The sequence below is a fragment of the Erythrolamprus reginae genome, chromosome 3, assembly GCF_031021105.1.
Source record: "Erythrolamprus reginae isolate rEryReg1 chromosome 3, rEryReg1.hap1, whole genome shotgun sequence".
NCBI lineage: Eukaryota > Metazoa > Chordata > Lepidosauria > Squamata > Dipsadidae > Erythrolamprus > Erythrolamprus reginae.
Window position 1 is genome coordinate 122,852,318 of NC_091952.1, and position 26,638 is coordinate 122,878,955.

Sequence of the window (26,638 nt, forward strand, 5' to 3'; positions counted from 1 at the left end):
GATTTGAACGATACATAGTACAGGAAGTTTCTGAAACTCTTACAGCTACCACTGTTTCAGTACCTGCAGAAAACTAAAAAAGTCAATGACAAATAGCCCAGAGCAAGAAATCATGCATAAACCCTGCAAGCCTACCGCATTTTAGTTTTAAATTTTTTTGTGTGTTCACACACAGAGACACACACACACAGATGACCAGGTTCTTAAGTAGAAAAGTTTGTAAAAAGAAGCAATTTTTCCCATAGGAATCAATTTAAAAGCAAATAATGTGTGCAATTGGGGAAACGACAGGGAGGGTGGAGGCCCTGTTTCCTCCAAGGAGATTCCTAGAGAGGCCCCATGGAGGCTTCCTCCCACCTTTTCCGGCCCTGTTTCCTCCCAGGAGATTCCTAGAGAGGTCCCACAGAGACTTCTTCCTGCCTTTTCCGGTTACAGAAAATGGTTCTTGAGAAGAGGCAAAAAAATCTTGAAAACCCGGTTCTTTTCTAGAAAAGTTTGTAAGTAGAGGCATTCGTACATAGAGGTACCACCGTACATACATACATAGATTTATTTATTTATTAATTAGATTTTTATGCCGCCCCTCTCCGAAGACTACATACATACATGCTTACAAAAGCCTCACAGATGGACAATAAAACTTTAGATAGGAAGGTTGGCAGATATGAAAATTCATGAGGACTAGAACATAGTTAAAAAAAGCTGTTTGTAAAAATTGGCTTAAGCTAAAATTAAATTTTACTAAAGCCACTGTTTACCTTATTCCAGCAATGAGGGCAAGGGTTAAGAACAAACAAGTAAGATCAATTAAAAAATGGGCCCCATTGTGCACAAATACAATTACAGTGGTACCTCTACTTAGGAACTTAATTTGTTCCGTGACCAGGATCTTAAGTAGAAAAATTCTTAAGTAGAAGCATTTTTTCCCATAGGAATCAATGTAAAAGCAAATAATATGTGCAAACCCATTAGGAAAGAAATAAAAGCTCAGAATTTGGGTGGGAGGAGAAGGAAGAAGAGGAGGAGGAGGACAGTCACTGCTGAAGGAAGAAGGTGAGGTGAGGGGGGAAATTTCAAAACTTTGCTTTAAAAAAAAGAGGGACTCTGAGGCAGCGAGGAGGAGCACATGCCTCCCTCCATTTGCTCTGGGCTGCCAAAGCCTCCTTAAGCACCACCGAAAGGATTATCTGGTAGCCCAGAAAAGCCCAAGATGGCCGGGATTAAAGGGGGAATGGCAGGAAACTGGCCAGGTCTTCATGTCACTGTCAAATTTCCTGGGAAATTTTTTTGGGCTCGGGTTCTTAAGTAGAAAATGGTTCTTAAGTAAAGGCAAAAAAATCTTGAACACCTAGTTCTTATCTAGAAAAGTTCTTAAGTAGAGGCGTTCTTAAGTAGGTGCCACTGTACTTGCTTTCAAGTAAGCTTAGATTGCTCCCTCCCTCCTTCCCTCCCTCCCTCCCTTTTTCTTCCTTTCTTTGTTTCTTCCTTCCTTCTTCCTTTTCTTATCTCACATGCAACACAGCAAGTACCTTGGTATTCTTTAACATCTCCTGTCACATCAATTTTGAATGAACTTTTCCACAACTCCTAAATCTACTCACATACTGTGTTCCACAAAGTTCCACAAGAGCTAAATGTAAGGTTGGTTGTAATCACTGGATTATTTGCAAGCTTTTAAAAAACAAAAGGGGCCAATTTAAATATTAAAAAGCAAATGCTAGAAATAAAGATGCTTGTCAACCATAATGATTTACGTTTGCAGCACCTTGATGCTGAACATTTGCATTTATCTACCTGCAAAGCCAGCATGATGTCTTGTTTTGTACTGTGTTCCTGGTACAGCTAGTCAATAAGTCTCCCACCCTATGCACTTAATCTGCTGGCACAGTATGTTTTCAATTGGGCTGTAAATCTTATGATGCACAAAAAGCAAGGACCACAAACCATTTAAACTGCCACACTGAAGACAAAGGGATTAACCCAGCTTAATTGGTTTATAACAACACTGTTAAGTACTTGGGCTGGTTTCCTACTGAATGCTTAGGAAAGGCTGCACATAGATTTGAGACTGTAGTTCAATGACTACTTTGAGCTACCAAGAGTACTACAAAATCCTGTAATTGCTTACAGAGGAATTCTCTATCACAATTTGTGTTGGTGTATTAAGAAGCAAAGAGCTGAACCTTAACAGGGAGAAAGAGAAAGTGCTGCTGAAAAAAATTCCTAGAACAAGACCGGTGTGTTACAGATTAGCAGCCTATACAGATCCCTTCTGCTTTAACAGGGGAACCAAGAAACCACTGTACTCTTTTTTTAAAAAAAATTGAAAGATAGAACAGGTGGCCAGGCTTTTGATAATGTATATTCAAGCCATCCTGGATACATCCTGTATAGATTGATAGCAGCGAATCAACTATCAGTCAAGGAAAATTATCTACCATTACTGATGATAGCCTTGATAAGTTTTCAGGAAGCTTTTATGTTTCATGGAATGGAGTCTCCTAGCAATTGTTGTAGCCTCAATCTTCTCAAACTACTGAAACAATTCATACAATGAGAATTAGATCTAAATAGGTAGATTATCTATTTTTTTAAAAAAAATTCCCCCTTTCATCCTATTATTAGAAGCAGGAACATCTAATGAGGCAGATTCACTGGGAAAAAGATTCAAGATTAATGAGAGGAAATTATATTCACAGGCTCCCTTTTTTATTTACTTAGAAATATTTCTTTGTTACCTATATTACACAGTTTTATCTGATAAAATTTAACAATGGAGTTTGTTAGTAGAACATGATACGCAGATGCCCTCCAATTTTATGACTAATCATGAATAAAAAACCAAATCTAAAATACTTTGGATTTAAACTTGGAAACTGAAGCTTTTTTTCAGACTCAATTCGCCACATTATTTTAGGCTGCAGTATTATTAGTATTTTGTCTTTGCCATATTCCTATCTACTGTCAGATATCTGTCAATAAATGTAATAGCTATTTAAAAAGTTCAATATTTTAATTCTGAAAGATTTTGCTTGTGGGTATTACAGAAATGTGAATTGAATATGACCAGATTATTGTCCTCTATAATTTCTATAATGCATAAAATAGTCATTAAGAACCCAACACAAAATATCTAAATTCAACAAAAATTATGAATATGAACAAAGTATAAAAAGGGCACACATTCTAAATCTATCTGTACACACACACATATATATTTCAATGCATTTAAAATTATGTAGCAGTGCCAACTGCTCAATTGTATTAAAACCTTGATACCAATAGTTCATTTTAAATAAACTTAAAATTCTGTGATGAGCTATTTATCCTATGCCCATTTCAATATCAATCAGTCTTTGCCCAGACCACAGCATTTTAATAGGTTTATAAAGATTTTTCAAGGAGAATTGTACGTATTCAAGAAAATCCATCAGGGCATAATTTTTTCCTATTAATCACATTACGACTAAAAGGAAGCACAAGTGAAGGCTTAACAGATATTACTTGCATTAACAGAAATGCAACATCCACATCATTGGAATATTATGTTCAGTTTTAGGCAAAGGGAACTGTTGGAGACACTGGACAAGACAATGGAAAGAGTCAAATGGGGAATTAATCTGCAATCCCTACATGGGCACAAGTGTGTGAAGTCTAATATCCTTCAAATGTCAATGAAACTTATCTAATCTTACCCAGATACAAACCATCAGTCTAAGAAGATCCCTGTGTACAGGTTTGAGCAATAAAACAGCTAATTGGACTCTTAATGTGGATTGATTGTGTATGACAGGGACAAAGAGAAATCGAAGCATGCTTAGAGCAGAGCCATCAAAATGATATAGAAGGAAACCAAGTCATATGAGAAGCAATTGAAGTAGCAATGGCAATACCACTCAGACTTAGATTCCACTTCACAGTGCTTTACAGCTTCTATAAGCAGTTTACTGGCAATGCTAACAATGCTAACTACTGCAGCACCATGGCTCCTACAGTACTGTAATACTTGCACCTTTCTCCATCTAGTCTATTTTTAGCTCATTTAGGGAATTTCTCAATTTATTACTTGCATTACACTGGATGAGTGTCAACAAGCTCAAACTCAACCCAGACAAGACGGAGGGGCTGTGGATCTTACCTCCCAAGGACAACTCCATCTGTCCGTCCATTACCCTGGGGGGAGAATCACTGGCCCCCTCAGAGAAGGTTCGCAACTTGGGCGTCCTCCTCGATCCACAGCTCACATTAGAGAAACATCTTTCAGCTGTGGCAAGGGGGACGTTCGCCCAGGTTCGCCTTGTGTACCAGTTGCGACCCTACTTGGACCAGGAGTCACTGCTCACGGTCACTCATGCCCTCATCACCTCGAGGCTTGACTACTGTAACGCTCTCTACATGGGGCTACCTTTGAAAAATGTTCGGAAACTTCAGATCGTGCAGAATGCAGCTGCGAGAGCAATCATGGGCTTTCCCAAATATGCCCATGTTACACCAACACTCCGCAGTCTGCATTGGTTGCCGATCAGTTTCCGGTCACAATTCAAAGTGTTGGTTATGACCTATAAAGCCCTTCATGGCACCGGACCAGATTACCTCAGGGACCGCCTTCTGCTGCACGAATCCCAGCGACCAGTTAGGTTCCACAGAGTGGATCTTCTCCGGGTCCCGTCAACTAAGCAATGTCGCCTGGCAGGACCCAGGGGAAGAGCCTTCTCTGTGGTGGCCCCGGCCCTCTGGAACCAACTCCCCCCAGAGATTAGAACTGCCCCCACCGTCCTTGCCTTTCGTAAACAACTTAAAACCCACCTCTACCGCCACGCATGGGGGAATTGAGATTCTCTTTCCCCCTAGGCCTTTACAATTCTATGCATGGTATGTATGTATGTATGTTTGGTTTTTATATTAATGGATTTTTAATCATTTCTAATACCAAATTACTATTGTACACTGTTTTATTGTCGCTGTTAGCCGCCCCAAGTCTCCGGAGAGGGGCGGCATACAAATCCAATAAATAAATAAATAAATTACATTACTGCAGAGTTTTGTTGTTTCCAGGATTGAATCAAGTAGCCAAGAAGTACAGTGAAAAGTTTTTAAGGCACTTCTGCCAGTTATTTCAGTATCCTTGCGTGTTAAGTCTTCCGGACTGAAAATTTGAATTAGATCTGTACTGCTTCTCCCAAATAATTAAAACTGGAGGGCTCTTAAGGTTACTCAATACTCGCTTAAAATAATACTGGCACATCTCCCCATCCAGTCTTTTTTTTTTGGCTCATTAAGGAAATTTCTCAATAGATCAAATTATTGCACAGTTATGTTGTTTCTTGGGTATGAATCATGATGATATAATATGCATATGCACCTTTATTCTAGCCACAACAATGGAAAAATGATGAAAATTATGTCTTAATATCACAATGCAAATCCCACCCTTCTGTATTTCTGTACCAAGATGTTAGTATATAAGAAGAAGGATTGCATCGAGACCTCATGCTGCACCTTCTGCTATTTAACTCCCCTCCCTACCTGCCCCCCCGACAGACATCTAAGAGATTTTGCAAGAGTAAATAGATAGAATCTAGGAGCTTGGCAAATGCAGAAGTAAAAGAGCAACTTTTCCTAAAGCAGAAAAGGTCAGGAATGGCATATTGAAAAATGAAAGCAGCAAGCTATATGCATTCTGAATGTGCATCAGTAAACGACATGCATGTCCTACTTGACAGGAAGCAGACAACAGCAGAAGAGCATTCAAGACAGTCTCTAGATTAGTAATCATGGCTTGTATAGAATAATGTGAACATACTGGGGATAAATTAGGTTTTAGTTGAATTTCTATCACAATATGTACCAAAACTGACTAGGACTGTTCTTTTTATTAGCAGGGAATGCTGCATGTAGCTCAAACACTTTTAAGCTCATAACTTTATCTATACTTTCTTTATCATACTATGAAAACAGTACATAAAAACCTTGACTAACCAAAATTATGAGGGATGGTAGGGGGTCAATATTTATGGCAGAGGTCTTCAAACTTTGCAACTTTAAGACTTGTGGACTTGTGAACACCCAGAATTCTCCAGCCAACTGGCTTGAGAATTCTGGAAGTTGAAGTCCACAAGTCTTAAAGTTTCTAAGTTTATGGACCTCTGATTTATGGGCTCATCTGGTGATAGCTGTGATATATCAAAAACTGAGGCATGGTTTTTGATATACCACTGATATTACAGGGCAACTATGATATTCAAGTCTCCTAGCAGGATACTGTTTTCTGCTAGTTAACTTATACGTAGAAGTTTATACACACTGAGACATGTAATATCATAGTTGCCCTGTGGTAAAATAGGCAGCCAATTTTTTTTGTTTTTTGTTTATTAATAATACAAATAGCAGTAGTACTTAGACTTATATACCACTTCATAGTGCTTTACAGCCCTCTCTAAGTGGTTTACAGAATCAGCATATTGCCCCCAACAATCTGGGTCCGTATTTTACCAACTACGGAAGAACGGAAGCTGAGTCAACCTTGAGCCAGTGAGAATCAAACTAATAACAATTGGCAGAATTAGCCTGCAATATTGCATTCTAACCACTGTGTCACCATGACTCGTTAAAGAACATGAAATGAAATTAAAGAATGAAAAACAAATGTGTATCTGTGAAACTAAGAAAGGGCAAATGAAGCTGCTCTAAACCTGTGGAATGAAATGGAATTGAGGAATGCATGCAGAGAAAGTTTAATTATGTAAGAATGGGCTAAAACTTATATAACAACATATTAAATAGTATCATCTGCTTATAGATTTGCATAAAGGCAGAAACATAGAGGTTGCAGAGAGCCAGATGTTATAGTGTCATGAATGTGATAATGACAGAAATAGATATGAATTCAGAAAAAAACAGTGCAACATTCTACATGAACGTTAATTAGCAGAAAACAGTATCCTGCTAGGAGACTTGAATAAATGGGATGGAATGAGATGAGAGAGTACAGAATATTTTTGGTTTATTATGAATGACAGAATTATGAAGGCTATAAGAATGACAAGGTAGTCTGGTTGTGGGCAGAAATGGATTTTGGAAAAATTGATGTGGATAAAAAGGAAGGAAATGGAGAAAAAAGAGATTGAAAGTAGAATGGGTGTATAAATGTACTATATAAGTAGAATAAAGATGCATTAGAATTTAGATTAATATCCCAATAGATTGAGTGGAAAAAGATCTAAGGAAATATGATGTGGAAGTTGCCTGGAACAAATTGAAAAGAACCATATTACCGAATGCCAAAGGAGAAGGAGGAGGAGTTATGCCAATAGGAAGTAGGAATAATGATGTTTGTTGAATGATGAGGATAAATGAATATCAAAGTATGATTGCTAATACATATCAAAAAGGTATGTATTTATTTTAAGGACTTATACTTGTCTATCTCAGAACTAAACAGTGGCCAATTCACAGCAATCATATAAAACCAAACATCATCCTAAAACTAAAAACAAAAAATATTAAAAATAAAAGCAAATAAACTTGAACCACAAATAAACTTCGTTGATGCTGCCAAAACAGCCATTCAATCCTAACTTTACTCTATCCCAGTCCTCGAGGAAAGAGACAGATTTTACAGCATTCCAAGTAGGTGAGTCTTTCCCTCTTCCTTTCTCTCTCTCTGAAAGAGAATTGAGATTGTGGTAAAAAATGTTACTATTAAAAGTTGCAAATAAAAGATAAAAAAGTTTTTGTCTTGAAAATGAAAGTAGGGCTTCCAGGAAATGCATGCAATGAAAAATAAAAATGATGAAAAGATTTGAGATCAAAATAAAGTAACATAATGCTGGGAGGAGTATTTAGAGATTTTTATAGGAATGATGGTGATGCCAGAGTGAAATTGAAAGAAACGCTTTTGTCATGAATGTACATGTACTTTTGTATGCAGATATGAATGACTGAGAACCTAAATAATTTGCAGGGAATTATATCACGCAGAAGGGGCTATAGATCTGAAAATTAATGTGTCAAAGATCAAAGTAGATGTGTTTGGTAGTAAGAATGGAGAGAACTACAATAAGTAATGCATGGCAAAAAAAAGGAGAAAAGATAAAGATGAACGTGTGTGTCTATTTAAATTTTATTAAAAATACAAAAACATAAAAACTGTAAAGCCTGAAAAAGATGGTAGAAAGGAATGAATAGAGTATGGACTTTTGCAAAGAATTAATGTTAACCATAATAAGTGAAAACAGCTGTGTAATTGGGTGCAAAATAGGAGCTTCTGCATATTTTGTTAAATGATACAGGTGATATAACATCATAAAAATAAGTTGAATACAATAAGACTAGGGTACTTGAGCAGGGGATAATAAAACAAGAAGATATAGGGTTAAGAATGAATAAGTATTGAATGACTGTATACTGAATAGAAAAATGCATGACCACCAGTATGAAAAACCTTTATGGAGGTGGTACAGCAACACAGAAGGAATGAATAGAGATTGGAATGAAAGCAATTATATGAAGAAGGGATGAGGAATATGAGGAAGACAAGAAAGAAGCTTTGATAGAGCTTAAGAAATCCTTACAAAATGTAGAAAGGTGAGAAATTTAAAGAATAAAAGAAAATGTATAGAGAGACACATGGGATTGTTTAGCTGCTCTCATCCTTGAATTTACGTGGTTACTATTGTTTATTCCATTTTGTTCCTGAAAAAAAAGGTGCTTATTCCAAAAATTAACAGTGTAATGGGTTTGTGAGTAGCACAATATATAATAACAAACTGAAAAAAAATTGTAAGTGATCCAAGTTTAAACAAAGACCAATAAGGCCAATTTCATTATCAGAGCATGTTGTTTATAACTGAATGACAAATTTATTTCATAAAGAATGCAAGTTTTAACATAAAATGGAAGCTCACAAAATTCAACCTTATTTAAATCTGAGTGGTATATTTAGTCCTAATATTATGAAAATTATTTGCTAAACCTATTTTTTTTTTCATATTCAGCTCAATGCTGTAGTTTTAGTATAAATCTTTTCAGCAGTACATATATTTTATTATTAAATCAGTACTAGCTACATGTTTCTTGGAAGCAAAGTTAAAATTATAATTATTACATCCAAATAAGTTAGTGATTTGGAGCTAGAATATTTCAAATACATTTTAAAATATTCCATGCCATGTCTGACATTCAGATTACTAAAACACTGGATTTTTGAAATAGTGGCATCATCTTACTTTTTTTTAATGCCTTAACATCCTATTGAGTCTTTTTTTTCTTGCAACTGAAGCATTTTAATACCTATGATTTTCCATTTGAATCATTATGCTTTGAATCCAGACTATGGTAGCTGAACTTTAGTAACTGAAATAATGATGATTTTTTTAAAAAATAAAAATGAATCAATGATAACTAACTGGGTGTAGATCCAATATGCATTTAACTTTATATTTGTAAATCTATCCTGAAAGTTATATGTGGAGCTGAAAAACTGAATAAATGATAATAAGTGCATACATTAGAACATAAAACTAGTTGCTAGTAACTCTCTGCGTTGTGTTCTATATGAAGAAAAAGAATCTGATCACATTTGCTTTAATTGGGTTCCAAATGAAAACAACTACTGAAAAATCCCATGGCAAAGTGAAGAAGGAAAAATAGAACTAACTAAATACATTTTACTTACTTCTGTAGCAAATTGCTGCAGTCCACCAATATTAATTGGTCCATCCTCAGTGGCATATAAATTGCATCCTCCCACACAGAGATCAGAAGTTGGACACACCATCCCACATGATAGTCCAAGTGGATTGTCAGAAAATATCATTTTGGCAGCTCCATAGTAATTCTGCAGAAACAGAGGGTGGGGGGGAATTGCAATCTCATATTAGAGGAAATATAGAATGTTAGACAAGCTGCTTGTATCATTTTATCTGTATAACATGTGCGGTGTTATCCATAATTATTTTTACAATAATATATGCTTTCATACAAAAAGCACTTTACCTATTCTTACAGATTTTTTTAAATACACTCTCAATCATGTCATCTTTTAAAGACTGAAATTCTCTTATTAGCTGAGATGGATTTTATGCTTCTTCCCCATCTATTCATAGCAAAATTATCTCTTTGTAGAAATAATACTGAATCTGTGAAAGTATCTAAAATGGCACCCTAAAATCCTAAATCAATTTGCTAGATAAAACTGCAAGATAATACAGTTTTACTCATAACGTTAATCTCATCTGAAAGATCCATCAAGACACTTCCTCTCATTATTACTGATCGCATATTTGTTAGCTTCATTACTGACCTCTGGCAAAGTAGACTTATTAATGTATAAAACAGACACATAATGTTGGTACATTACCAAAGATTCAGTCAGATCAGCTGTTGGAGAGAGTAAGGGCAGCTTCATGCTGGTTTGCCTCACACCAAACACCTCAACATCTAATAAGTGTTGTATTTTCTTTTGCATCAACAATTGAGTGTTGTATCTCCCAACACATTATTTACAATATCAAAAGATATAGAGAGTACTTCTACTAACCCTCCCCTCAAATCTGCAGGCTGAAATAAAAGATATGCCAAATATTGCCCTTATTAGAGCAGATTTTTCCAACACAGTATACAAAACTTGAGAAATGATTTAAGAAATACAGAGACAGTTTTTGTGATGGTTAAGGTACTAGCCTGCAAACCATGAGACTGTATGTTGTAGTCCCACTTTAGGCGTGAAAGCCCCTAACTTTCTCTCAGGCTAGCCCACCTCACTGGGATGTTGTTGTGGCGGGAAAAGAGGTGGAGGAAGAAGTATTATGTATGATCCTGCTTGAGTTGTTTATAAAAGTAATAAAGGCAGCATAAAAATCTAATAAATAAAATTTAAAAACCATCCAACTTATTTAAAGGGTACAAGTTGGAGAAGCATGAGGGAAATTGATTTCTGTTCATTCATCAAACTTTATCCCATCCTTTGGTTTTTATTTTTTCTATTTGTGGCTGATCTTTATAGGAGAAGCAACTAAATACACTGGGCAAGCCCACTAGACATATTAATTAAAAATGTAAGAGAAAAAATTGAAGGAGTTAAAGAGCTACTTCAAATGCTTCGCCCTCACACCTATTTCTGCAGCCTCCATTTAAGAGACCTTCTGACAACAATTTGGTTTGGTTGACTATTAGGTGCTACATACACTACAGCTTACAATAGTCAAAATGAGGCTTCCATTTTTTTACTTGAATATGACATTTTCCTTACAATCATTAAGCTCTTTTTAAAAAGCTCTAGTTCTTTGGGGGATCAAAATTTAACATGAAATATTAAGTAAGAATCATGGCTTCTTACCTCTTCATTAACGTGAAATATTAAGTAAGAATCATGGCTTCTTACCTCTTCATTCAATTTATTTATTTATTATTTATTTATTATTCAGATTTGTATGCCGCCCCTGTCCGCGAACTCGGGGTGGCTCACAACATGGCATAAACAATCATAACAAATCCAAATAGTTTAAATATTTAAAAAGAAAAAGTTTAAAAGAACCCCAATATACTAACAGACACACACACAAACATACCATACATAAATTGTACATGCCCGGGGGGGAGATGTTTCAGTTCCCCCATGCCTGACGGCAAAGGTGGGTTTTAAGAGCTTTACGGAAGGCAGGGAGGGTAGGGGCAGTTCTAATCTCCAGAGGGAGTTGATTCCAGAGAGTCGAGGCCGCCACAGAGAAGGCTCTTCCCCTGGGGCCCGCCAACCGACATTGTTTAGTTGACGGGACCTGGAGAAGGCCCACTCTGTGGGACCTAATCGGTCGCTGGGATTCGTGCGGCAGGAGGCGGTCTCGGAGATATTCTGGTCCAATGCCATGAAGGGCTTTAAAGGTCATAACCAACACTTTGAATTGTGACCGGAAATTGATCGGCAACCAATGCAGACTGCGGAGTGATGGCGAAACATGGGCATACCTAGGTAAGCCCATGACTGCTCTCGCAGCTGCATTCTGCACGATCTGAAGTTTCCGAACACTTTTCAAAGGTAGCCCCATGTAGAGAGCATTACAGTAGTCGAACCTCGAGGTGATGAGGGCATGAGTGTCTGTGAGCAATGAGTCCCGGTCCAGATAGGGCTGCAACTGGTGCACCAGGTGGACCTGGGCAAACGCCCCCCTCGCCACAGCTGAAACATGGTTCTCTAATGTGAGCTGTGGATTGAGGAGGATGCCCAAGTTGCGTACCCTCTCCGAGGGGTTCAATAGTCCCCCCCAGGGTAATGGACAGACAGATCGAATTGTCCTTGGGAGGCAGAACCCACAGCCACTCCGTCTTATCCGGGTTGAGCTTGAGTCTGTTGACGCCCATCCAGGCCCCAACAGCCTCCAGACACCGGCACATCACTTCCGCTGCTTCGTTGACTGGACATGGGGTGGAGATGTAAAGCTGGGTATCATCAGCGTACTGATGATACCTCACCCCATGCCCTCGGATGATCTCGCCCAGCGGTTTCATGTAGATATTAAATAGCAGGGGGGAGAGGACCAACCCCTGAGGCACCCCACAAGGGAGAGACCTCGGAGTCGACCTCTGACCCCCCACTAACAGCGACTGCGACCGGCCGGAGAGGTAGGAGGAGAACCACTGAAGAACAGTGCTCCCACTCCCAGCCCCTCCAGCCGGTGCAGAAGGATGCCATGGTCGATGGTATCAAAAGCCGCTGAGAGGTCAAGGAGCACCAGGACAGAGGATAAACCCCTGTCCCGGGCCCGCCAGAGATCATCCATCAACGCGACCAAAGCAGTTTCCGTGCTGTAACCGGGTCTGAAACCCGACTGCTGGGGACCTAGATAATCGGCTTCTTCCAAGGACCGTTGGAGCTAGAGCACCACTACCTTCTCAACAACCTTCCCCATAAAGGGAAGGTTGGAGACTGGGCGATAGTTATTTAGAATGACTGGGTCCAGGGAAGGCTTCTTGAGGAGGGGGCGCACGAGTGCTTCTTTATAGAGAGTTGGAAAAACTCCCCTCCCCAAGGAAGCGTTGGTAATCTCCTGGACCCAGCTCCGTGTCACCTCCCTGCTGGCCAAGACCAACCAGGAGAGACATGGATCCAGTAAACAGGTGGTGGAACTCACAGATCCAATGGCCTTGTCCACTTCATCAGGTGTCACCAGATCAAACTCTTCCCAGACAGGTGGACAAGTACGTGCCCCAGTCACCTCGACTGACTCGTTGTCAGTCGACTCTGTTTCCCAATTGGAGTCGAGATCGGCCAGGATCCGAGCGATTTTATCAGCAAAAAACGTGTTAAATTCCTCGGCACTGCTCTTCAAGGGCTCTCCAACTCCCCCCTGATTAAGAAGGGAGCGGTTCACCCTGAACAGAGCGGCCAGGCGGGATTCCGCTGATGCAATCAAGGCGGCATGGTACGCGCATCTTGCCGCCTTGAGCGCCACTTTGTAAGTCTTAATAAAAGCTCTTACAAGTGTTCGATCGGATTCAGACCTACTCTTCCGCCATCGCTTCTCTAGACGTCTCTTCTGGCGTTTCAACTCCCGGAGCTCCTCGTTGAACCATGGAGCTCTACGGGGTCTAGCGCCTCGGAGAGGTCGCAAAGGCGCGATCCGGTCAAGAGCCTCCACTGCGGCCTTGTTCCAGGCTTCCGCAAGAGACTCTGCCGAACTGTGGACAAGTGCCTCTGGTATAACCCCAAGCGCCGTCTGAAAGCCCTCTGGGTCCATCAGGCGTCTGGGGCGGAACATCTTAATTGGTTCCGCCTCCCTGCGGGGAAGGATTGGAGCCAGGAAGTCAAGCCGTAGTAGAAAATGGTCTGACCATGACAAAGGCAATGCATCTAAGCCCCTTAGTCTCAGACCATTACTCAGTTGCTCGGAAAGTAATACTTAAATATTTACTTTCCTTTGACAAATGTCCCAAAAGTGCTTTTTCAAGAGGCATTTTCAAATGGCAAAAGGATTTTCTTTGTTTTCCTTGAAGACGTTTCATTTCTCATCCAAGAAGTCTCTTCGGCTCTGAACATGTCAGAACTGAAGAAGCTTCTTGGGTGCGAAGCAAAATGTTGTGAAGGAAAAACCAAGTCCAGTTGCCTTTTGGGACAGCCAGGACTTGAGAATCTCTGTAGACTTTGACAAGTGGTAGCAGTGGCCTAGTAGGAGATGACTAGGCTGAGCCCAAGAGAAGGGTCAAACACATAATAAGTCAAGCATCCCTGTGCATCTGCAAGACATCTAAGTCCAGCCTATCTTGAATGTCTCTCTTATCTCCTGCTAATTTCCCTTAGTGCAGTGTTTTTCAACCGGTGTGCCGCGGCACACTAGTGTGCCGCGAAACATGGTCAGGTGTGCCGCAAGGCGGTTCGGGCCCCCCCCCGCTATTGCCCCCCCCCGCTGCCGCCGCTATTGGCACCCTCCCACGGGAGGCCGGCAAAGGTTGCTTTGAAAGTCGGCCCCCTCGCGCCCATGGCTTCTCGTCGCTTCCCCAAAGCACCGTCGCTTCCCCGAAAGCGCGCTCCTCATCTCCCTGCCAGCCCGCAGGGGGGGGGAGGCGCCGGCAGCAGAAGGGAAGGGAGCCGCGGCCGCCCCTGCCTCCCCACGGTGCCTCCGGCCCCCTCGGCCTTTCGGCGCTGCCCCCCGCCCGCCCCCTCTCCTCCTCCGCTGTCTCCTGCCTTTCAGCGTGGCTCCTCCCGCACCCAGAACGCAGGAGACAAAAAATGGCCCAACTCTCGTTCTCTCTCCGTTCTCAGCGGAGGCCAGCGAAGGTAATATTCAATGTCGGGAGCGCGCGGGCGGTTGCGCGCGCTCCCTACCCCCCTTCTAGCCGCTCGGAATATTCAAAATAAGAAAAACCTTCGCCGGTGAAGGCTTTTCTTATTTTGAATATTCCGAGCGGCTAGCAGGGGGGTAGGGAGCACGCGCAACCGCCCGCGCGCTCCCGACATTGAATATCACCTTCGCTGGCCTCCGCTGAGAAGAACGGAGAGAGAACGAGAGTGAGTGACAGCAACAAACAGCAAGATAGAGAGAAAGTGAGAAAGAGAGAGAGAGAAAGGGGGGAGAGAAAGAAATAGCAAGAGAGAGAACAAGAGAGAGAAAGAGTGTGAGAAAGAAAACAAGAGAGAGAGAGAAAGCAAGAGAGAGAGAGAAAACAAGAGAGAAAGTGAGAAAAAGAGAGAAAGAGGGAGGGAGAGAGAAAGAGAGAGAGAGAAAGAACAAGAGAGAGAGAAAGAAAATAAGAGAGAACAAGAGAGAGAGAGAGAGAGAGAAAATAAGAGAAAAAGAGATAGCAAGAGAGAGAGAAAGCAAGAGGGACAGATAGGGAGAGGAAAGGAGAGAGAGAAATGAGAACAAAAAGGGGAGAAAAAAGGAGAAATGATTGAGGCAGAGAATGAGAGGAGAGAGAAACAAAAGAGAGAGAGAGGGGTGATTCTTGAAGCATATGGTAAAAAGCACCCAAATAATAAGAAATGCCCCCCAGCCCACACCTCTTTTTGAAAAGAATAAAAGAGAAAAACCCCCAGCCCTCAACTGGTTTTGGAAATGGTTCCAGTGTGTATACACACACACACATAAGGGGGGGAGAGAGACAGGGATGGAAAAAGAGGAGAAGTGAGAGGGAAAAGGAATGAGGGAAAAAGGGAGGAAGAGAGAGAAATGACAAACATGAGAGAGAAAAGGGGGAAAGACAGGAGAAGTACCCAGAAATGAGATATAAATTTGAGTAGGGATGATTGATGATTGACTGTATTTATAAGGGGATGATACATGGGATTGTATATACGAGGGGGTTATGTATGTATGTATGTATGTATGTATGTATGTATGTATGTATGTATTTATTTATTTATTTAATTTGTGTCATTTTGGTTGGTGGTGTGCCCCAGGATTTTGAAAATGTAAAAAATGTGCCGCGGCTCAAAAAAGGTTGAAAATCACTGCCTTAGTGGACAGTTGATCAGAGTCTTGTAGAGACCTTAAGCTTGCAATAGATCTTTATATATAGTGCTCAAAAAATAAAGGGAACACCAGGGATGGGCTTCCATTCCCAGTGTTCCGAGCGTTCCGGCAGGAGCCCACACCTAGGGAACACTCAAATAACACATCCTAGATCGGAATGAATGAAATATTATCATTGAATACTTTGTTCTGTAAAAAGTTGAATGTGCACAACAGCAGGTGAAATTGATTGTCAATCAGTGTTTCCTAAGTGGACAGTTTGATTTCAAAGAAGTATGATTTACTTGTAGTTATATTGTGTTGTTTACGTGTTCCCTTAATTTTTTTTGAGCAGTGTAGATCTTTATCATCTATATGCCTGAATCTCCTGATTCCTTTGGTGCTTGACAGGCCCTAGATTCTTTCTTCAGTTTTTCCGTCCTATGGCAGTTTCAACAGGAAGATCCTTTCTTCAGTCAGAAATTTACAGAAATTTAATCCCATCAAAAACCAGAAGATCCTGATTTAAAAATCATGAGCATTACAAGAAAACACACCAGGCTGAAAAAATGTGAAAAATAGTCTTGCCAGCATAGAAACTACCAGATAAATTAGAAGTTGAAGATTGCATAAAAACTTATTTACTTACTTATTTATAAAAAATATAGAAGACTGATGGCAGAAAAGACCTCATGGTCCATCTAGTCTGCCCTTATACTATTTCCTATATTTTATCTTAGGATGGATATATGTTTATCCCAGGCAAGTTTAAATTCAGTTACTGTGGATTTGCCGAGCACGCTTGCTGGAAGTTTGTTCCAAGCATCTAGTACTCTTTCAGTGAAATAATATTTTCTCACGTTGCTTCTGATCTTTCCCCCAACTAATCTCAGATTGTGCCCCCTTGTTCTTGTGTTCACTTTCCTATTAAAAACACTTCACTCCTGAACCTTATTTAACATTTGTTTGTTTGTTTGTTTGTTTAATTCGACTTCTATGCTGCCCAATCCCGAAGGACTCAGGGCGGCTTACAATAATATAAAAAGACATAAATACAATAAAAAGAAGTCAAATATAAATATCTAAAACTATAAACCTCAGTTAAAAACCCATATCTCAAATAATCCAATCAACACACATGCATACCATTGATAACAAATCTTGTAATAAGGCAAGCTATGTGCTCTATGACTGGTTCAATGAGTAAGTATCATATGTTTGAGGAAAATGTTTTGAGTTCAGTAAGATATCAGTATTCCAAATTTATGGAAGAAAATAACTGGTTATCTATGATTATTTGAAGCAGCTGTACTCACAGCTGGTCAACTACTGGAGACAAAGAAAGAGCCAGAAATACACATGCAGTCTTCTCCATTTTTATACTTCACGGATACATTCTATTCAATTGTCCAGTCTCTCTTATGACAAATAGAAAATTGGAAGAAATTATTAAGCAGCTTTGACAAAATATTTGTTGAAAAGATTAATTTTAAAATCTGTGAAGCAATAAGTTGCTTTCAAAGCTTTGGGCACAATGATAAAAAAAGAAACAGATGGAGAGTAGGCTGGTCTTGTTCCATCATACTTGCAAACTGCCTTACACTAACATTCCTAGCTAATCTAGATGGTAACCATCAAGTTACATATTGGAACACCATCTTTCGGCTGTGGCGAGGAGGGCGTTTGCCCAGGTTCGCTTGGTGCACCAGTTGCGGCCCTACTTGGACAGGGAGTCATTGCTCACAGTCACTCATGCCCTTATCACCTCGAGGTTCGATTATTGCAACGCTCTCTACATGGGGCTACCTTTGAAAAGTGTTCGGAAACTTCAGATCATGCAGAATGCGGTCGCAAGAGCTATCGTGGGGCTTCCCAGATTCGTCCACGCTTCTACAACACTCCGTGGCCTGCACTGGCTGCCGATCAGTTTCTGGTCACAATTCAAAGTGTTGGTAATTACCTTTAAAGCCCTACATGGCATTGGACCAGAATACCTCCGGAACCGCCTTCTACTGCACAAATCCCAGCGGCCGATAAAGTCCCAGAGTTGGCCTTCTCTGGGTCCCGTCGACCAAACAATGTCGCTTGGCAGGTCCCAGGGGGAGAGCCTTCTCTGTGGCAGCCCCGGCCCTCTGGAATCAACTCCCCCCAAAGATTCAAACGGCCCCCACCCTCCTTGTCTTTTGCAAATTACTCAAGACCCACCTATATCGCCAGGCATGGGGGAACTAAGACATCTCCCCCCAGGCTTTTATATATTTTATGTTTGGTATGTATGTGCTGTATGGTTTTAATTGTTGGGGTTTTATATATCTTTTTTAATATTAGATTTGTTCTATTGTTATACTGCCTTTTATTATTGTTGTGTGCCGCCCCGAGTCTTCGGAGAGGGGCAGCATATAAATCTAAAAAATTATTATTATTATTATTATTATTATTATTATTATTATTATTATTATTATCATTATATTGTCATTTTAAAGGAAGCAATGCATGAAAATATAACTCAATTCATTTGTCAGAATGTTGGAGTCTTTTAGTACATGATGAAAGTTGAAATATCAAACCAGATGTCTTTTGCACTAAAGCTGAAATTTAAAAAGGTATTTACTTATAAATGCCAAATCAGCACATGCAAATGTAGAGTCATTTTAATGCATTGATAGAATGCTCTCTGCAACCTATTCAACAGGTGCTTATTTTTTCCTGTTAAAACAAATTAATTATATAACAGTTAAAAGACAAATTTTCACGTACTAATTTACTTGTGTGGCGTCTTCATTAGAATTCTTCCATTATGTAAATTCAAATGTTGAATGTTTTCCTCTGTTACTGGGTTATTATTGTGATTAAATTTATGCCAAGATGCATTATTCATTGCATTTAAACCTATTATGTACAGTTTACATGGACTATGTAACCACTGGGAAGTATGCATCATGAACTACCATTTTATTAAAGAATAATATTGCAAACAAATTAAAGAAGAATACAGCAAGTGAATTCTGAACTGCATTGTGGCTGGTATGTTTTAACACTTTTAAATTATTTCAAAGATCATGAAAACAATGAAGGATATTAATATTAATTAAAAGGCGAAATCTAAACAACAGTATACGGACTAACCAATTGCCTTTATGCCTGTGAACCAAATCTTCCTCAAGTTTTTTGTTTTTTATAGCTTATGTGAAATAATAGAAGAATAACTTTTTACAAGAACTTAAATTCATTACAACCATATCTGCCATGTACTTCCTTATTGTCTTATGCAATTGCACATGTAACCATATAAATGCGACTAATGAGACCAACAACTCAATGGGACTCGCCCGCTCCATTCATCCCACAGAAAGCTGCCTCTATGGACCCCACTGTGTGCACAGTGAAGTGCAAGGGGCAAAAACCTGCCTACACCTGCATGAAGCTCTTAAACATTGGGTTTGCAAGTCAATCCAGGATTACCACGAATTTCAGCAGTCCCACGACATACTGAACTGCTTGGTGAGGCTTCCATGGATTGTCATCGGGGAGGTGCCAATCGAGGCAAAAGGAATGGAAACAAAACTGCATCTGTAGAGCCGGTCTGTTGGCTCAGTTTCGAAAGCAGCCGCACAGATCAGTGCTCCCTAGCCTCTTTTTGACGAACGCCAGATCTTTTGCCCACAAAATCGAGCTGCAGATGACAGCAAACAAACTTATCCATGAAAGCTGTGTTATGATTGTCACAGAGACCTGGTTACAACCACCCATACCTGTTCTAGTTTCTGGTAGAAATTTAGCAATTACAAATAACTTTTATTAAATGCATTATTTCATAAACAAAGAAACTCCATTTTATTCTCTTCTCTTCCGGATTCAAACACATTTCATACTGGCACAAATCTCTTGGCCCATTATCTTCCTTAATTGCATTTCTCACATTCCTTCTCCTTCTTCACTTAACAAGATTTATTTCCTAACAGCATGATCTTTAAAACAGCAGAACTGACTGTTAATCAACACAGAATACTTTTGCTTACTTGGAGCAGCACGGAAAACCTCCATATTTCTCTTTGGCAACGTTGAAACTCTACCCTTCTTCCCCACTAACCCCCTGATGTGCCAAATACATCACTACAGTGTTTAACCCATTCCTCCCCTTAATATCTTCTTCCAGACACCTGTTCTCTACGTTTTTGGGCCCTTCTGAATTTAGGGTTTACCCAGCGTGCGTCTGATTCTTCCTCGCTAGATCCTGAACTCATAGCCCCATCCTGTGGCTGGCCTTCCACCTGTTCTACTACCTGTAACCCAGGGCCCCCCACTAATTCATAAACACTATCTGTATTAGAGCCCACAATTTCTTCACCATCCTCCAACTGACCAGGAGTATGTACAACAATACCCAATGCAGCAGTGGGGTTAACTAGTCATGTCATCTACCACTCCAACAGAAATGGCAATTCCGGTAAGAAGAAAGGAAGAGGATTCTGTATCTATATATATAGCGACTAGTGTGTTAACAGCAGAGTAACACATACACACTGTTCCCCAGACATGGAACTGATGACTGTCACATGTAGGTCTTTTTATCTGTCTAGAGAAATCACTGGGATAATCATTATAGCTGTTTATACCTCATCTCAAGGCAGCAGCAAACTCATCCAGAGGGCGCTCTTGTCGTGGCTGGGGACTTTAACCTAGCTTGCCTAAAGACAGTTCTCCTGCTCAGAGGGGGAGGATGAGGAACAGGAGGTTCAGGCAGACGGGGAGGAGGAATCTCAGGCTGAGGGAGAGGGAGGACAGCCAGAGTCCCCCGAGAGGGAGCTCTCCCCAGCAAGCAGCCTGGATTCCTTAGATGAAAATGCACAAGCAATAATCGATCTCCGGCAGAGAAGAGCAACACAACGAAGGGGACAATTAGCCAGGTACTTTCAGCACTAAAGAGGCAACAGCTGGGTTTGGGTGTGGTGCTCTCTGGAAAGGCTGAAAAGGCAGACCCACCCTTCCTGGCTTGTGGAATATTATCTTTGGGAGTCCTGGGACCTGGCTGTGATCTTTGGCGTCTTGGAATTCTGGTTTGTGACTTTGAATACTGAAACCTTGGGGGACAAAGGTGTGGGTCTTATTCTCTACAGTGGTGGGTGTGCCAGCAAGAAGTCTGCTGTATTGTCTGGCCATCAGGACTCTGCTGTGAAGTCTCATAGCCTGCCTGTTGGGAAGAACAGGTTTTTCTCTGTGTTTATTTTTCAAACTATAAAGTGCTTTTGCTTTTACCAGCGTGTCTGGCTGCTTTTTCCAGTTGGTGTTGAAGTCTAGGGGCACCCAGACAGAACAGGTGATGACATATGATGTCATCGGGTGGGGAAAACCGTGGTATAGAAAAAAAACGTGAAGTATTTTTTAATTAATATTTTTTGAAAAACCGTGGTATCGGTTATTCGCGAAGTTTGAACCCGCGAAAATCGAGGGAACACTGTATTCTAACCTGAAACAGGCTTACAGAGCAATCCACCTCCCCCACCTGGGTACATCCAACCATCTTTCTATGCTGTGCCCGGAGCATGTCCCTCTTAAGAAAAGAACTAAGCCAGTCATGAAAACTTTTAAAATATGGCCAGAAGGTGCTCTCAGTCAGCTGCAGGACTGTTTTGAAACCACTGAATGGACCATATTCGAACATCCAGATCTGCATGAATACACCAATGCCATGCTCTCTTATATTGAATAGAATATAATTCTTTATTGGCCAAGTGTGATTGGACACACAAGGAATTTGTCTTGGTGCATATGCTCTCAGTGTATATAAAAGAAAATACAGATTTGTCAAGAAACATGTGGTACAACACTTAATGATTGTCATAGGGATCAAATAAGCAATGAAGAAACAACCAATATTAATACAAATCTTAAGGATACAAGCAACAAGTTACAGTCATACAGTCCTAAGTGGGAGGAAATGGGTGATAGCAATGATGAGAAAAAACTAATAGAAATAGAAGTGCAGACTTAGTAAAAAAGTTTGACAGTGTTGAGGGAATTATTTGTTTAGTAGAGTGATGGCGTTCAGGAAAAAAAATGTTCTTGTGACTAGTTGTCTTGGTGTGCAGTGCTCTGCAGCAACATTTTGAGGGTAGGAGTTGAAACAGTGTGCACAGACAACGTAACAGTGAACAAGTGCATCAGAGTCTACAGGAATTGTTATCCCTGGATGACTGCAGAGGTACGGATGCTCCTGAGAGCCCGGGATTCCACCTTTAAGGTGATAAAGTGATAAATACAAAGAGGCCAGGGCAAACCTATGAAGAGACATTAAGATGGCAAAAAAATAATATAAACAAAAGGTGGAGAACCATCTAGCAGACAACAACCTGAAGCAAGTGTGGCAGGGACTACAGCACCTAAGTAATTACAAGGGCAATTTGATGAAGACAGCCAACTCTGATGTCTCATTGGTAGAGGAGCTGAACACCTTCACCCGCTACAAGGTGAAAAGACCTGACCCTTTAGCCTCATCCCTCCGGCCCTCCAACTCCAAGACACTCACCTTGTATGAATACTAATTGAGACCTTTATTAAAGGCTGTGAACCCCAGAAAAGCTGTGGGTCCAAATGGGATGCTAAGGATAGTGTTAAAGATCTGTGCTAACCAATTAGCAAATGTCTGGCAAGGATCGTTAACATCTCCTTGCAAATGGTCAGTGTTCCATCATGCTTGAAAGCAGCCACTATCATCTCAGTCCCAAAGAAAACAGAAATTAACTGCCTGAATGACTACATTCACCTATTGCATTAATGTGTGCAGTGAAGAAGTGCTTCAAGAGATTGGCTCTTCAACACCTTAGGTCATTCCTCTCACCAAATTTCAACCAATACCAGTTTGCCTAGAGGGGGAATAGGTCAACAGACAATGCCATAGGTACTGCTCTACATTCTGCAGTGAGTCATCTAGAAAAACCCTGCGGTGTATGAGACACATCTTTTCCTCCCTAAAAGAGGCTGAGGTGTGTCTTATACTCTGAATGTAGCTTTTTTTTTTCACCCCTAACTAGCTGCTAACAGTCTTCCCAGCTCTTACCTTGTGACCGGAGACCAATTGGTAGCCAGTGCAGCACACGGAGTGTTGGGGTTATGTGGGTGTACCTAGGTACATCCACAACAGTTTGCGTGGCTGCGTTCTGAACTAATTGCAGTCTCTTCAAGAGCATGTAGAGCGCATTGCAATAATCATTTTATCTGCAGGCTGTCAAGACTCCTAAATGCAACATAACATTATAAGTATGTACTATGATAGACATGTATGGCCGGTACAACATGTTCATATTGATGCACTATACTATAATGTAATGTTATGTTAAATAAATAAATATCAAATCAAATCAAATTAATCAGTCAATCATAAATAAATAAATAAATAAACAAACAAACAAACAAAAAATCACCCCGTATTTCGTCAAAAATAAGACCCTGTCTTATATATATATATCTTTTTAAACCCTGCAATGAGAGCTTGCCCTTATTGCCATGCACTCAAAAGTCCAATTTGGCTTATTATCAAGGGATATCTTATTTTGGGGAAAACAGGGTATATGTATACAGGATTATGTGTTGTTAGTATAATTTATTGTCTTAGGGATTTTATTTCTTTCTCTGTGAGTTACTGATATGTATTTATGTTGGGGGAGGCTGTTGCATGAAGGGAGCCTCAACCAGTCTCATTGTACACATGTGCATTGACAGTAAAGATTGAATTGAATTAAAGAAATCTAGTTGCTGGGATTAAGGAGAAAACCTTTTCCTCTGTGGCTCCCATCCTATGGAACACTCTATCATTGGAGGTGAAAACGTTCCCATCCTTTTGGCCTTCTGGTTGCTGATCAATTTCCGGTCACAATTCAAAGTGTTGGTTATGACCTATAAAGCCCTTCATGGCACCGGGCCAGATTAACTCTGCGACCGCCTTCTGCCGCACGAATCCCAGCGACCAGTTAGGTCCCACAGAGTTGGCCTTTTCTGGGTCCCGTCAACTAAACAATGCCATTTGGCGGGACCCAGGGGAAGAGCCTTCTCTGTGGCAGCCCTGACCCTCTGGAACCAACTCCCCCCAGAGATTAGAATAGGCGTTGATTGCTTACCTGAACGCCTCTTCTCGTACGGTGAGCGGGTACAGCAGTCACATGGGTTGCTCATGTCCAATCCGGTGGAACTGAGCCTAGTATTAAAAAAGCTTGCCGGATCCGCCCCTTCCCCAGAATTCGCGAATCCATAGACTAGGCTCAGTTGTGAAGCTCTGTAGTGTTCAACTCTCATTGTTAGAGGAAGAAAGATATAGAAAGGTAAAGAAGACACATACAAGGGCGGGAAATGACTGCTGTACCCGCTCACCGTACGAGAAGAGGCGTTCAGGTAAGCAATCAACGCCTATTCTCCGTACTGAAGGAGCGGGTCCAGCAGTCACATGGGACATACCCAATAGATGGTCCCTAGGGTGGGATTAGCTTGCTATCTTGTGAGATAACGGATTGGAGTACCCTTCTGCCGAAGGCAGCGTCCGCTGAAGCGTAAGAATCAATCTTGTAGTGCCTGATGAAGGAATTTGGCGAGGCCCAAGTGGCTGCTTTGCAGACCTCCTCCAACGGGGCTTGAGTCGCCCAAGCGGCCGAGGTGGCTGCGCTCCTGGTGGAATGCGCTGTGATGTTCCTTGGAACTGAGAGGGAGGCCGACTCATAGGCCTTAGATATAGTCCCTCTGATCCAACGGCCTATTACTGTTGAAGACACTTTGGCCCCCATGACTCTGGGATGATAGGCTACAAAAAGTGCTTCTGACCTCCGAAAGGGTCCTGTGCGTTGGATATAGATTCTCAGCGCTCTGGTGAGATCCAGGGTGTGCCATCTAATTGCCAAGGGATGGTCTCGTTGGAGGCAGAAGGAAGGTAGGACAATATCCTGAGATCTGTGGAACATGGAACTGACCTTGGGTAAGAAGGTGGGGTCCAGTCGCAAGACTACCTTGTCCTGATGGAATTGGCAAAGGTCCTGCCTGATTGAGAGGGCAGCCAGCTCCGAAATGCGTCGAGCAGAGGTAATAGCCACCAGGAATGCTACCTTAAAGGATAGGTACCTGAGGGACGCCGATTTTAGGGGTTCGTATGGTGCCTGCGTGAGGGAATGGAGAACCCGTGGCAAATCCCATGATGGGTACCTGTGGACCTTGGAAGGTCTGAGGTTGGCTATGCCCTTGAGGAATTCCTGAACTTCAGGGAAGGATCGGAGAGGCTGTCTGCGGGGACCTCCTAGGACAGATGAAATGGCTGCCAGATGACGCCGGAGGGTGCTGGTGGAAAGTCCTTTATGGAAGCCTTGCATAAGGAAGGAAATTATTCTGTGTATGGGGATGCACAGAGGGGAGAGACCTTCCTGTAGACACCACTGGTGAAACTTGGACCACGTGTGGTCGTAGATTCGATTGGTCGAACCCCTTCTGGCCTTTAAAATGACCTCCACTGAATCGGGGTCATGACCACGCAGCTCTAAATCTCTCCTGATAACAGCCAGGCGGTGAGGTGGAACCACTCCGGGTCTGGATGGAAGGAGGCCCCCTGCCGCAGCATATCCCCCGAAACGGGGAGTCGCCAAGGGTCCTGGACGGACAGCTGTTGGAGATCCGCGAACCAGGGCCGGCGGGGCCAGTGAGGGGCGATTAGGATTACTCGGGCCCTCTCGGTGAGGACCTTGTGAATCACGTCCGGGAGGATTGGAATTGGAGGAAATGCGTAGAGTAGGCCTGGAGGCCATGGACTCCGGAGGGCATTGATTGCTTCCGCTCCCGGGGATGGAAATCTGGAATAGAAGCGAGGGAGTTGGGCGTTCGCATTGGTCGCGAAGAGATCCAGAATAGGTAGGCCGAATCTGAGGGTGATTTGATGGAACAGGTCTTGATGGAGGTTCCACTCTCCTGGGTCTATCGTTGCCCGGGATAGCCAATCCGCCTGGACGTTGAGACTCCCCGAGATGTGATCGGCTAGGAGCGACTGGAGATGTTTTTCCGCCCAAAGGCCCAGCTTGAGGGCCTCCCTCATGAGAGCCTTGGATCTCGTGCCCCCCTGTCTGCAAATGTGGCTTTTCGTGGCAATGTTGTCGGTGAGAATGAGAACGTGCCGGTTGGGAATGCGAGGAGAGAAATGCTTCAGAGCCAGGGAAACGGCTCTTAACTCTAGCCAATTGATTGGCCTGGAAGCTTCCTCCGGGGACCACGTGCCCTGGGCTATCATCCCCTGGGCGTGGGCGCCCCATCCCGATAGACTGGCATCTGTGGTGATGACAAATTGATCCGGGCACCTGAACGGGGATCCTCTGTCCATGGCCGGAGACTTCCACCACTTGAAGGATCTGCGAACACTCAGTGGGATGACAATGCGTCGATTTGAGTTGCTGTGCCCTGATCTCTGAAAAGGTAACAGGAGCCACTGGAGTTCCCTAGCATGAAGGCGAGCCCAGGGAATGATGCCTATGCATGACACCATCTTCCCCAAAAGGGAAGATAGAGTGACTATGGAAACTGAAGAATTAGATAAAATGTTAGAAATTAACTCCACTATACTGAGTTTTCTCTCGGGAGAGAGAAAAACCTGGGAGGATTCTGAATCAATAATGGATCCCAGGTGAGAAATGGATGTGGAGGGTTGGAGGTGGCTCTTATCAAAGTTGATGGAA

General features: G+C 41.7%; 1 protein-coding gene across 6 annotated transcripts in view; it reads right to left on the minus strand.

Annotated features, from left to right (window-relative positions):
- Window positions 1-26,638, minus strand: part of DPYD (dihydropyrimidine dehydrogenase) — a 735,717-nt gene that overhangs the window by 495,900 nt on the left and 213,179 nt on the right. For all 6 annotated transcript variants that reach the window (XM_070746537.1, XM_070746536.1, XM_070746535.1 and 3 more), the window contains one exon: window positions 9,677-9,838. In XM_070746537.1, the coding sequence (XP_070602638.1) occupies window positions 9,677-9,838 (162 nt within the window). The remainder of the gene's footprint in view (window positions 1-9,676; window positions 9,839-26,638) is intronic.